Here is a 14675-nt window from a genome sequence, read left to right on the forward strand (position 1 = left end):
CAGGTCCAGCTGATCTCCGCGGCGGAGTGTTTTTTTTTTCCCCCAGTCACCGGGACCTGTCAGCGGGACATCGGGCCGGTGTTTCACATCCCTCCATCAGCCGAACCATGCCAGCGGTGCTGATGGTCATAAAGTCGCGTTCGCAGCAGTAATATGCCTATGATTTCTCCTCAGTCACTTGTGTTTAGTAAACTGCAGGAGCATTTCATGAGGTCGCTGGGTTTCCTGACGTGGTCGGTGACACGTGCGTCTGCAGCCTCCATCCACCGGGATGACGCTTATCAATCACAAAAACTATCAATCTATCAATGTCCAGATATTTAATGTTGCCGCCCTCTCCTTGTTCAACGCGGTAACGCCAGTAAAGTCCCTCTTCTTGGCCGTCTTCCGTGTCTCCATGTCGTAAAAGGGGCAGGGCGACGCCTCTAAAGCAGGAATATATCGGGGCGTGACATTTAAATGACGCTCGTTTTCAGCCGCCGGATTTATCACCACCACGCCGGTTCTACGCCGAAATCAGCAGCGTACACACTTTTAGTAAATCACACGTGACACTTGGCGTACACTGATATTTACACCAGAATCTACACCAGATCCTGCGCAAGTTTGATAAATGAGGGCCTGTGTGTGCAGCCAAGGGATGCGTGTGAATGTGGTGACGTAGGGACGAGGGCGGGGACTGCTAACTCCATCGGCTGACAGGAAGTTAGCCAAAACGACCGGATAGCTTACTTCTGCTTTAAGAACTTTCAATTTTGGTTGAGTTTGGCGGCGCCAGTGGCCCAAAGCGGTAGTGTTTTGCCTGAAGGAAGACTCAATTTCGCATGAGCACCACCGCGTAGCGCCATAACATCCTGATCTCCCGGTGCTTGGAAATTAACAGAAGACGTCCAAACTAAGTTGCTGTTACCAGCGGATCATTTCACAGTAAACACACATACACAATCCGACGGAAAGGTGCCGCATTGCCTGCTCCCTCCTCGCCGTGACTCGCGAAAGTGAAAGTGAAACATAAGTAAGAACTGGGTTCCTACCATGCTCCTCAAAGCTGCTTAGTGCCAGTGAAGGCGATACAGACCATAATGATACAGACCCCCTCAGGCCATGACAGAGGTGTCATTCAATATGTTGTAAGTCGATGTACCATCACAAAAGTTATGAAAATATTATTTGAAGGCTGAAAAGTTCCTTAGTGTTGGTTTAACTTTATGGTTATTGGCTACTCCTAACTATAGGGATTATGGCAATGGGCCAATTTGCCAAAATGTTGATCTATCCCTTTAAGTTTTGAAAACATCTTATGTTGCAAGGAAGAGTTGCAAGTTGCAAGTATGACATGTCTTGTGAGTACTCTCCATTGTTCTTTAATACTGATGACTTTATCTGTTCGGGGAGCTCCTCTCTCATGACTCTGCTGTGGGAGATTCTGTGCACGACTTGAATAAAGAGACATTGACTTCAAGAACCTGAGCATGGTGATTTTTTTCAGTTTTCACTCAATATTGTGCTCTTGAACTGAAGAATTATTTTGAGACGGCCTCGTAGGCGCCGAAATACGTTAATCGTCCTCCATTCACAACAGTGTACTGCCCACATCTTGGTGCAGAGTACTTTCTACTGCAGATATTATACTTAGTGGCCATTTGTACCTCATACAACCCCACTTTAAAAAAAAAAACTGAAATATCCCTTCAAGGGCACGATGATTAAATAACTATGGCTTGCATACTTTCTTGTCAGTTAGCACATCTTGCTCGAAGACAGTCACAAACGCCCCACTCTCAGTCCTTCATACCTTTACTTGTTAATAAAAGTGTAAACAGATGAGTTATCAGTCAAAAGAGACCAAAAACAGTGGCAATATGTTTATTTATAAACTTATTTATTTGTGCTGTAAAGTAGGACATTTTAAAATGAGACCAAATCAACACTGGATTCACACTCTAGGGGTCAAACCAGAAAATGAACAGGACAGAAACCGTCTGCTCAGACTCTGAATCACAGACTCACAGAAGAAACTAATTACTTATTTTTGGAGTATGAAGGAAAAAGGTGCAAAAAGTTATAAATGGTGCCATGAACATGAAGCAGATCCTGGACCGTGACCACTCAGATCAATTTCCTCAAAAAAGTACCACTAATGACTCCTGCCCAAACTGGCTGGTAGAAATACAGATAAATGGTCACACCGACCAGGATGAAGAACAGGATGATGGCGGCGATGTTGATATTACGGGCAGTAGTGCCGTAGCGATCAGCGCTGCGGAAGTCTCCCGTCATCTTACTGTCTCTGGCCTGGAGGAAACAGAGTTCAGTGAATCAGTCTGAAGGACACTGGAGATGTATGGAGACGGAAACAAACTGTGTTTTCATGAGTGACTCACCTTGACGGAGTAGATGACCGCAGCGAGGCCGAGGCAACAGGGGGGGAAATACAAGAAGCTGAGCAGGGACCAGATGATGTGGTCTCTTGGGGGGCGCTCCCTGGGCATGTTGACGGTGGTGTAGGGAACCATTGGAGGTCCTGGGGCCTGTGTGGGCCGGGCTTCACCCTGCCACAGTGGAAAAGCCTCAACTGTGTAACTTGGAGGATCCATTGGCTCAGCTGGATAGAGAGGCGGAGTCAGTTAGTGATGTTGACTTACTTCTATCGGAAAGCCTTCCCTGAATTTATCTGATTTTATTTGATGTCACCTAATTGTCACTTTGTAACATTTGTTTTGAAAAGTGCTATATAAATAAAGTTTATTATTATTATTATTATTATTATTATTTTTATTATTATTATTTATTTATTTATTTTTTTTAAATTATTATTATATGATTCAGTCCGAAACTTCAGAGGTAAGATTTAATACATGGTAAAATACTGTAGTTCCTGCCACCGTGACACGTTGACACACATGGTGTGAAAACTATTATGTACTTCCCCCATCTACACACCAGCTACGTGTCTTTCCTGCCCCACATAATAGTTGAACACAAAATTATGATATGGCTCCAACAGTTACTTACAGGAAACCAACACCAATAGTAACAATTAGGTCAACAATCAGGTGGCGCAAGGTAACGCAGCTGGTCTAATGCAAGTTTCGACCAGCGCAGCCTAGCGCAAAGTCAGATTGGAAGATTGGTAGATCGCGCTGCGCTGAGATAGGCGTGGCCGCGCAGCAGGGGGAGGCGTCACAGATTCAGCTTGGTGCAGTGGAAGTTTTGTGCGAAAATGTCCCGCCGAGGTTGCGCTGAAAGCTCGCCACCTCCAACCAGGTCTAATCTCAGCGCAGGGCGGAGAGCAGCAGGTGCAGTGGAAGTTTGGCTGACTGACCTGCAGTGCACACGTCACCAAGACCTCACAGGCAGATCTCCACAGTTCCAGACACATTTCAATGCAATAAATATCCACAATAACCACTATTTAATGCAACTAATGGAATCAACACATGAAAATATCTATATAGATTGTCCTGTCACATCTGACGTCAGATCAAAGCAGAGATCAAAGGCTGTCGGTGCGTAAAGGAAACTCCACCTGAATTAACACAGCAGGGACGAACTGGCACTGAAAAGCAGCTGTGGATGTCCCAAGAGCAGGACTGAGGGTGGATGACTGCATGTCGCTGCCGTGTTGAGATACCACTCTGCCCTTGTGATGATCGCTTTATTTATTTATTTATTTACTTATTAATTCATTAGCGCGAGCGACCGCATCACGCAGCCGTAATGAAAAACAAAACACAAATCTTCATCTCTCTTAGTCCACAACAGCCTCGGTATCAGATAGTCAGTATAGCCTACTACAGTATACTCAGCATCTCTAACACAGAAAAAAAAGAGAAAAAAAGAGACGGACAGAGAGAGAGAGAGAGAGAGAGAGCGTCCTTTACGCTGATTTCATCCCGCATGGTGTTTATGTTGTGATTACACCTCTCATCTTGCTTACACAGGGTTTGAACAAATGTGAGTTTCTTTATTAGTTTATTAGTTGTTGTTTCTTACATTGGGCAGGGGTTCTCAGTATATCAGATCAATCCTGGTTAAGTATATTAGTAAACTCATTATTGGTCACTCTGAGCTCGGACCTCGGACCAAAACAGCTGTTTCCTCCTGGGAGAGGTTCGGCCTCTGGCGTCGCTGTCTCCTCCGTCCATGTCCAAGTATAAAATGACAAACTTGCAGTGCGCATCGCCCTCCGCGCAGTTAAAGGTGAGGAGAGGAGCTCATTTGATTGGTGAAGATCTGACTCGGCTGTGTCAAACCCACTCCACGCCTTTCTCTCCTCCTCCTGTCTCCCTCCCGCCCTCTCTCCTCCTTCTTCGCCGTTTGCGCCGGTAGGAGGGACGAGGGGAGGGGCTGCGCTGGTCTAAGGGCCGAGATATACTTGCTGTACACTACGCGTACGCGAGCTGCCGCGCGTATCCTGCGTCGCGTCACCTCGCGTCGATATGTGCGTTCGGTCGCAGCCGACGCATCAAACGGACGCAGATTACGCGTGGCAGCCATGATGCGCTCGCGTACGCGTAGTTTACAGCAAGTATAACGAGGGCTTAAGTCTGACTGCGTGGCCCACCAAACTTGCGAAATGGACCTAGACACGCCTCGTTCGCGTGGCGAAGCTGCGCTGAGGTATGACTTCACCCGGTCTACAAAACTAGGGCCCTTAGAGTGATGTATTTTGAAGTTTCATGTAGCTATGTTTAACGCATAATATACCTTCATAATAATAATCATAATAATAATAATAATTATAATAACTTTGTATTGCACATTTCATACAATAATTGCAGCTCAAAGTGCTTCACAGTAAAAAAAATAAAAAAAAATAAAAAGTGACATTAAAAGAACATAAGAACATTTAAAAAAAAAAAAAAAAACATGACAAGAAACGAAAAAAGAAAATATTATCTTGCCCTAGCATATTTTCACTTCTACTCAGTTGAGTTAGTGGTTACACTTCAGTATGTGGCACGGACAAACGCAACGTTTGAAGTCCATAAATTGTCGTTAATTGCCGGTAATTAGGGAAATCTGCGGGCGTTTACGGGGACGAAAATACCACTTTTCATGCTGTGACAGTAAGAGCAGAGAAAGTAATCAAACTGTAATTTATATGGAGCATTTGGGTTTCTCAGACCAAATCTCTCTCCAAACTGGTCCCAATCCTCCATCATGAAGGACCAGACCCACCCTGACCCAGACCCCCCTCCTCATAGCCAGAGGGCTGCAGAGCATAAGAGCCAGGACAACAACGTCCAAGCTTCTTTCCATTGACAAACTCACTGACTCATTAAAGGGATAGTTCACCCTAGAATGATATTTCGCTCATTATCTACTCACCCTCATGTTGACTAAGGGCTGGAAGAATTTTCAGAGTCCACCGTCCCTTCTCTGAGTTACAGGGGGTCTTGGCGTAGCAGTGCATTTCAATGCAACGGTTGCAAAGGGACACCAGAGCTCTTCGTAAAAAAAACACACACAAAAAAACATCCAAATACCTCCATGATGCTCGTATGTAATGTCCGTCTTGTGCTGAAGCCCCAAATTGCGTAATTGTCCCGAAAAAAATTAAATAAGTCCACATTCCAAGCATGTTTGTAGCATTAGCTCCTAGTGTCTGTTCTTCCGCTGCCAGCGCGCATGCGCAAGGTTCGCACTGATACTGAGACCGACTGAGACTCAAGTCGGTCTCAGTGCGAACCTTGCGCATGCGCGCTGGCAGCGGAAGAGCCGGACAACAGACACTCGGAGCTAATGCTACAAACATGCTTGGAATGTGGACTTATTTAATTTTTTTCGGGACAATTACGCAATTTGGGGCTTCAGCACAAGACGGACATTACATACGAGCATCATGGAGGTATTTGGATGTTTTTTTGTGTGTGTTTTTTTACGAAGAGCTCTGGTGTCCCTTTGCAACCGTTGCATTGAAATGCACTGCTACGCCAAGACCCCCTCTAACTCAGAGAAGGGACGGTGGACTCTGAAAATTCTTCCAGCCCTTAGTCAACATGAGGGTGAGTAGATAATGAGCGAAATATCATTCTAGGGTGAACTATCCCTTTAACTAAACCGTCCTAAAACACAAAAACCAGAGGCTGAACAGTGCACATGTGTGTATTGTTTGAGTGTGTGTAGGTTACCTGTGAGTCCGAAGAAGCAGAGGAAGAAAATGATCTGATCGACAATTATTTCAGCAGTGAAATTTTCTACAGCTTTATCAGAAGAGGCGCAGCTTCAGAGAACTACTAAACTGTCATAACATACCAAGGAACAGGCAAAGCAGGAAATTAGTGTTTCCAGGTAAGAGTTGAGGGAGGGGGGATGAGTCTGAGATGAAGGCACTTGATAGGACAGAGACGTGTTATTTAAGTTTCAGTTTTACTTTTTCTTGTGTCATGTGATTATTCGTAAATAATGTGTTGACTTTTGTAATGGGAAATTTTGGTGTAACCCATTGTATGCTGTACAAGGTTTGTATAACCATGTTAACTAAGTGAACTTCCTTTCACCTTGTGGAAAGTGGTACTCAGCTAATCCTTTTCTGATACCTGTATGAGACGATTCACTGAATCCACACAAAGGTCAGACCGGTGCTCTGTGTTAATTTACAAGGGGAGTTGTGTCCTGGCGGTGAAGCCAGGCACAGCTACCAGTGCCATATATTTTGTCTGCTGTTCAATGTGTTTTGGGAACTATAAAGATAGCGCCCGGGTGAGCCTCTTCAGCTCACTCACTCACTGACTGTACTCCTGTTCGGTTGTGTGTGTGACTCCATTCATGAATGCCTTTTATTAAAACTCAAGAAAGACAGCTGACGTGTCCATATCCTTTTTTAAATACTTTGGTGAAGGAACAACATTTTTTGCCACCACAATCTGGCGACCACGAAGGGACCTCATCCGTGAGCGGATTCCGGGACCTCTGGACCGAGGGTGTTAGAACGCGCGCTCCAGGGGCCAAGCCCTTGGAAAACCTCAAACTCCCCAAAGGAAGGTAGAGAAGAGGGCCTGACGTCTGGAAAAACGGAGTCCTCTCACTGTTGGGGTCTAACGAACTCGGTGGCTACAGAAGACACTTCGCTGTTTCTTTCTGGTGAGTTTTGAGAAAAGATAAGAAAATAAAATAGACATAAAGGGTGCACAAATCCTCCTATACCTACTACTAGATAGTAGAGTCGACAGACGTGTCGGACACTTGTCTTCCCAAGTGTCTGGGAGTGGGATCTAAAAATAATCAGATCACGAATCTGAAAGGCACTTAGAAGGCCTGGAAACTCTAAGAGGAAGAAAAAGCTAAATAAGGTTCAGGTCCTTATACTGGTGGTTGGGGGCCACTAGGCGTAGCCTTTTTCTGGTGGTTGGGGGCCACTAGGCGTAGAAGGTTATTTGTTTGCTTGAAAAAAGCTAAATAAGGTTAGGTCCTTATTTTGGTGGCTGGGGGCCACTAGGCGTAGAAGGTTATTTTGTTTGTTTGGGTAATTTTGGCTTGACAATTTTGACTGTCTAAAAAAAAATAAGAGTAAATTAAAGTTGGAATCTGTTAAATGAAAATAAAATAAAAATCCAAAATTAGTAGTAGCCTACTATTTTTTATGGTAAATTAATTAGTAATTAAAGAAAAGTAAACCTAAATTTGTCTGTTTAAAACAAAATCATAATTAATAGTGACACTTTTTCTTATTACTATTAAAGGAGTAATAGTGAGTAAAAAGTAAAATCTAAATTTGACTTCTATTAAATAAAAAATTGCAAAACGTCTGGGAGAATAATATGGGAGCAGAGAATAGTAAACCCTCTGGAGGTAATCCATCCGAGGGACCAGATTATGAGGCCCCAAATGTAAAGTACATGACAGTTAACTATGGGACGGAAGCCATAGCCCAATTAGATCTGTGGGTCAGAGAATTAAAATTTCCAAAAAAACAGGAAGCCTCAGCGTTAAACAGCTAGAGTTCCTACACATGAGATTACAGATAATGGCGGAAGAGCAACTAAATAGTAGAAATAAAAAAGAAAAGGAAATTGAGATAGACTGGAAAGCTTTTGACATGTGGATGCATGAAGCAGAGCGTAGGCAGGGCTCCAACAGGACCGTGCCCCAGTGTCTGAAGCTGGATCCGGACCTGGACTCTGCACCACCTGCATCTCGACAGCCGCAGCAGCCCCAACCTCCACCTGAAATTCAGCCTGCACCTGGCCCTCAACCTCAGCTTCCACATCTCCACTGCATCGTTAACCACATCAGATCTGGCTAACGCATATGCCACTCTACAAGAAACACTCAGAAACCTGAGTCTGAGTCCCCCACCGTACAACCTCAGCTCCGCAACGCGGTCGGGCCTGGGTTTCAAGAAAATCACAGACTCGGCCACGGGCGAACCAGGAGCAGAGGGACACGTGACAGCGCCTGTGATTGAAGTGGCCACGGGAGATGGGCAAGTACTGGTGTACAGGCCATGGACAGTGGACTTTAAAAAGGCCAAGGAGACAAAGTTGAGGGCTGAGAAAAGGGCAGCAGATAAAAAAGCAAGTAAAATCATGGCATCGCTGGCTGCGATTCAAGCAGTTCAAGCCCAGCAACAGAAGAAAGAGAAAGAACGTAACCGCGACCACGGCAGACGCAGATGGCAAAACAGAGGCCGTGGCGAAGGAAACGGGAACCGTTGTTTTCGGTGTGGGAAGAACTACAACACACGCAACTAGAACCTAGGTACACAATGATGATAGACATGTTGAAATATCTCGATCGGGTCGAATCCGGGGCCACTGATTCTAGTTAAGCAGCTGTGAATTTCGTGAGAAATAGCTTAAATTCAGCGACACGTATTTAGACAGTTGGTGTGGGTGGGAAATTTTTTCTTTGATTTTTTTTTAAAAAAGATACAAAGCTCCACTAAAATGCATTTGATCCTAATTTGGGAAAATTTTCAAACACTCATTGTTTAACTTTGAAAGAAGTCCAGTTTTAAATTGATGAAAAAGGATTGTATTTGTTTGTTAGGTTTATCTTTGATTTGTACACAAGACGGGGTATAAGTGAGATAAGGGTAGAAAACTATCAATGCTTTTCCACCACCCCGACACACAACTCATGTTAAAGGGGAAAGTGACTCTCCCCCTGCTCTGTTGTGCTGCAGCTCAGAGCACACACACACATTGACGTCACATGCCCGCGCTGCAGTACACACATCCTATTATGAAAGTAAGAGTATCACTGATGAAATAATGCTAGGCGGGGATTGTTTGAATTCAAATAGGTTAGTTTGAGATAATGCTAAATGTATTGCCTCAACAATCTGAACCACACATCTCATTGGTGAATCCTGCATGTACAAACTTGGATGGGTACAGAAGCTAAATGCTTCCTTAAACTAGACGGCTACAGCTGATCCTCAGGTGCACTTTAAAGAAGTCCTGAGGGCAAATTGCACATTGTTGAATAATGATGTTGAAGTTGAGGATGAGATCATATTTTTCTTTGACTATCCCAATTTTCACATAGACAAGAAACTGTTTAAATCTGTTGAAGAGATCTCGGAATTAAAAGATATTCTCAGTCATCTCTGGGCTAAAAGTAAGCATGACGTTTCTGATTAAAAACAATTATGAGCCTGTTGTTATAACAATTACATCACACTGTTTTGTCCCTGTTGTAACCAGTATCCTCTCAGACATGAAGCAGTTGAAGGCACTAGGCCTGCGTTTGATGCTTTGTTGAAAGCTGGTGTGATTGTGCCACGTGCTGGTTCTCCAGTGAGAACCCCCATTTTTTCTGGTGCATAAGATTCGACCTGAGGGCGAGCCTGTGGAGTGGAGATTTGCGCAGGGCCTGCAGGCTGTAAATGTTGCTGTGCAGGCCAGGGCGCCGATGGTACAGAATCCGTACACTATTTTGTTTTGAATTCCAACAAATAGCCTAGTAAATGGTTTTTCAGTTGTTGATCTTTCAAACGCTTTATGTAGTTTGACAGTCAATTTTGGTTTTGCCTTGTGGTTTTGGTGAGACGCTGTATGCGTTCGCTCGTTTTGCGTGAGGGTCAGTGTGAATCTTCAACGATTCATAACTTTGCTGAGAGGGACAGACTGGAGACTCTGGGGCGGCCAGAGGGGAGCGTTTTGGTTGCAGAATGTTGATGGTATTTGGATTGCATGTGAGACCAGAGAGAGATGCATTAAAGCTGCTCTGGCTCTTTTCACCCACCTGGCTGTACAGGGGCACTAGGCCACCCTGTCCAAACTGCAGTTTGTTGCCACAGAGGTCACATTTTGGGTCACGTGATCTCAGCAGAGGAAAAATCCCTCTCATTCAAGAAGAAAATTTCAATTTGGAGAATCTCCAAACCTTTTAAAGAAACAGGTATTATGATTTTCTTTGGCCATGGCAACCAAGCAGAAAATGGGTTGTTCATTGTGCAGTAATTTAGGCACCATTAGCAGCAATTGCTCATGGGAAAGGCCTAAAAGCTCAGACCCTGTCACTTAGATGTGACACTGACGACTGTGGAGGCTGACGAAAGTTTTTCAGTGACTTTAAGGTAGTATAAATACCTCCGACACTTGGGACTACCTGACTGCTCATGACTTTTGACCATAACTGTTGACGAGAAGGGTGGGATTATGACTTCTGACATGTACTGCTTTAACCCTGTTACTCTCCTGCCAACAGTGGAAGATGGAAAGCCACATGACCATGTGGCCATCATAATGTCTGTTTGCTCCCACAGGCCAGAGTTAAAGGATACTCCACTCAGTATTTTTTGTAGATTGTTCATTTTCAGGACGTTGGACATATTTGGGTGAATGGAGACGACTGCAACAGGAAAACCTAAATGATCAGCATTAATGGGTTATTTATTTTTATTTTTTGGTTGAACTGCTGGTACCGACATAACAAATTGCTGTGCGAAAGTTCACATTGACAACATTGACATTTTCTCTCTAGGTGTTCCCAGGACAGATGCAGCTGCAGTCGCAGCTTCAAGGCTACTTTTGTCTCACGAATTATATGTCCGTTGTTTTTTCTCTAACACCCCCCATCCCATCCCCACAGTTGTGGCTGCCACTGAGATAGCCAACTTGTTGATACGAGCCTCTCTGGGAAGAGAGGGCCGTGTGGGAAACCAGGGAACAGCAGTCTCTGCTGTTTCCCTTGTTTATGTTTTCTCCACAGTGTGTGAAGTTGACACATGGGTTGAACCACGTGTCAAAAGGGGGAATGATTGAATGATTGAAGTATGTATGAAATCACTGGCCAGTGTGAGGATGAATGATATGGTATGGTGCATTCTAGTTGTTGTTTGCTTTTCCTTGTTGTTTTGTTTTTTGTAAGTAAATTTTACCAACAGGTGAAGGTTGCCCTGCAGGAGCCAGCAGAGACAAAGCTGTGCGACTTCAGGTCAGGCGACTACATTCTGGTGAACGTCCATGACATCCCTGTAAGCAGCTCGGGTGCGGCCTAAGGCTGGTCATCTCCATCACAACGGGGCTGTCGGTGCTGTTACTGAAAGTGATCTACAACCGCGGGACGAGCAACAACAGCATGACAGATTCGCCTCACCCAGATCACGAATCTACACCTACACCACACACCTCACCGGCTGGTGAGGAGATCTGCTGTTACCACAGCTAACACAACATCGAGACGGGAGGACAACGTTGGATACAAGGCAGTGATGACAGCTGTGGGGAGGAAGCTGACCAACGAGAGTTGCTACGTCTGCGCTGCCCTGCCCTGCCACATGAAATGGGTAATTCATTGCCACTGCAATCCTATCCTCTAAATGTTTCTGAAACTTTAGGGGCGAGGATTGCTTTCACCCAGGGAGACCACGGCCCAGAGCGCGTGGTTCACAACCTCACAGAGGAGCTGCTGAAGATCAACGTGAGTGTTGTGAATTACGAGGGGTCACAAGTTCGCTTCTGGAATGTTTCCAGAGGAGTGCAGGAGGGAGTCTATCACTCCCTGATGACCACAAATCCCACCCGTCACAGAGGTGCAGTATGTTTCACACGTGACTGTGTTTCCCCCAGAGATCAGTTTCTGGGAAAATCTGTATGTGTGCAAACTGTGGCGGCGACATGTGGTGTAGTGTGGGATAGCAACATGAACGATTGCAAAGGAGACATGCCATATGTCAGTGCTTTGAATCTCACAGGTACCACCAGTCTGAACCGCACTGGCATCGATAACCCCATCGTCTACATGCCATCCACTGATGGCTATGGATCACTCAGACACATCACATCATGTCTGGGTGTGTGGAAAACATGTCTATCAGGCTTTGCGACCTGGTTGGTGTGGAACTTGCTATTTAGCTAAACTGTTACCGGCTGTCAGGATTGTGCCTGACTTGAATCACTTCCACACTAACTATGATCACTACTACCCACCACACCGGGCCAGGAGAGACACTGACACAGTGCATGAACGAGTCAGCACTGTGGAGAAGATCTTTGGTGCTCTCCTGCCTGGCTATGGTACAACGAACAATGCATTTAAGATCAATCAAATTGCTCTGGACTTGGAAGATCTCACTGGCACAGTAGACACAGGTTTTGGGACACTCACACCGGCTGTGCAGGGCCTCAGCAATGTGGCTCTGCAGAACAGGCTGGCCATGGACATGGTGTTAGCAAACCAGGGGGGGGTTTGTCATGTTGTGGGTACTGATTGCTGTACTTATATTCCTGACATATCTGATAATATGACCCATGTTGTTGCACACCTAAATGACTTGTTGCATTTGCAGAAGAGCCGAGACACGGAAGAGAACGCAGGTAATGGTTGGTGGTCTTGGGCTCCATCTACCGGGTGGCAAACTACACTGTTGCATCTGTTTGCCCCGGTCCTGGCTGTCCTTGTAGGTCTGAGTGTTGTCTTGTGTTGTGCTGTGCCACTAGTCAGATCATTGGTGACGTCAATGATCTCGTCTGCTACTGAACGGTTTGTGCAGATGGAAGAGATGGAAGAGGAGTGGGTTCCCCCGTATGGGGATCAGGATGAGCTCCTTTAAGTTTTTTTATATTTGCAGTTTATTCATTTATATCTTTTCTCTGCATTGAGTGATGTTAAGCAATAAAGCTGATTTCTTAAATGTTTAAGTTAGATTAATCATAGAACACCATATTTTGATTCTCACGCATTGCTAGATGTGTGATTTTTGATGTTTTTGCTTATCTTTTACAGTGAGATTTTGTCAATGGATATGATTCCTTTGAAGTGGTGATTTTGATTTTTCATGTGATAGTGTTTTTGCTTTTTCCTGTTTTGATATGACTACATCAATACTACAGGGGTGGTTTCCAAAACACTTCAGTTTTATAACTTTCGATAACTTTGTATTTTTTCTAATCATACTGTTTGTTACGTTGATTTATCTTTCCACATATTATTTGAAGTAGTTTAGTTATGTAGTAGAATATGGGATTTTTTCCTCATTATATCGGAGGTTTTTCCCCTTTCTTAGGTTGAGTGCAGCTAGACGGATGAGTCTTTTACCCTCCTCTTGTCAAGTGAGGGGGGGGATTTTGGCTCCTCTGTTCCTGTGAACTGTGTTTCTCTGCCCGGGGTCTTTAAACTCCCAAGTTGGAGACTGGCTAGTGTTTGGCTGGTGCGGGGCAGGGAAACAGAGAACATGGGGTAGATAATTACAAAATTAATTATGGTTTAGCATAAAAATGCTATAAAGGGTGGAATGTAATGGGAAATTTTGGTGTAACCCATTGTATGCTGTACAAGGGTTGTATAACCATGTTAACTAAGTGAACTTCCTTTCACCTTGTGGAAAGTGGTACTCAGCTAATCCTTTTCTGATACCTGTATGAGACGATTCACTGAATCCACACAGAGCAGGTTAAAGGTCAGACCGGTGCTCTGTGTTAATTTACAAGGGGAGTTGTGTCCTGGCGGTGAAGCCAGGCACAGCTACCAGTGCCATATATTTTGTCTGCTGTTCAATGTGTTTTGGGAACTATAAAGATAGCGCCCGGGTGAGCCTCTTCAGCTCACTCACTCACTGACTGTACTCCTGTTCGGTTGTGTGTGTGACTCCATTCATGAATGCCTTTTATTAAAACTCAAGAAAGACAGCTGACGTGTCCATATCCTTTTTTAAATACTTTGGTGAAGGAACAACATTTTTTGCCACCACACTTTATAGACTTTATAGATTCCTTTAACTGTTTGTTCACGTATAGCAGCACTAATTCTTTTGTTACAAAGCTCCTGAATAGGAAAATAAAAATTGAATGCATATAAGAGCTGTCCTTCACTGTTTACCTGTGAGTTTTAGAATTGATTTTTAAAATTTTGCTGCTCATTTTTAAAGCTTAGAGCTGATAGGCCAATTGATCCAGCACGTCGCAAAGCCTACCTGTGAGTGAGTAGGTTAGTTCCAGATAAACTAACTTTTTTCCAACTGGCTGATGCATTAGGATGGAACAATACTGAGTGTTCATTTAACCATGATGATCATATGTCCTGTCTTGCAGGAAAGATAGTGGAGGTATGCAAACAGCTTTGAGTGGTTAAGTTTGACATGTCTTATATGAGTAGGCTACTCTCCATTGTGCTTAAAGCAGAAGTAAGCGGAATATTTGTGTTAATATAAGTCTTAAATCGTTATATCTTCAGACAGCAATCACTTACATAGAGTGTTTGGTCCGAAACACGGGTCTCTC

The 14675-nt window shown here is 44.3% G+C and overlaps 1 protein-coding gene and 1 pseudogene across 1 annotated transcript; one reads left to right on the forward strand and one right to left on the reverse strand.

Moving 5' to 3' along the window:
• Window positions 1-2025: 2025 nt before the first annotated feature.
• Window positions 2026-2605, reverse strand: LOC146974185 (dispanin subfamily A member 2b-like). The gene is made up of 2 exons (XM_085797282.1): window positions 2385-2605; window positions 2026-2295 (listed from the first exon to the last, which is right to left on the reverse strand). Exons 1-2 carry the CDS (start codon window positions 2595-2597, stop codon window positions 2110-2112), a joined length of 399 nt encoding a protein of 132 aa, XP_085653408.1. The 5' UTR covers window positions 2598-2605; the 3' UTR covers window positions 2026-2109.
• Window positions 2606-4579: 1974 nt separating this feature from the next.
• Window positions 4580-13041, forward strand: LOC146974186 (uncharacterized; annotated as a pseudogene).
• Window positions 13042-14675: the final 1634 nt, after the last annotated feature.

Source organism: Trachurus japonicus, chromosome 14 (assembly GCF_045865225.1).
Source record: "Trachurus japonicus isolate A0001 chromosome 14, Traja_1.0".
Taxonomy (NCBI): Eukaryota; Metazoa; Chordata; class Actinopteri; order Carangiformes; family Carangidae; genus Trachurus; species Trachurus japonicus.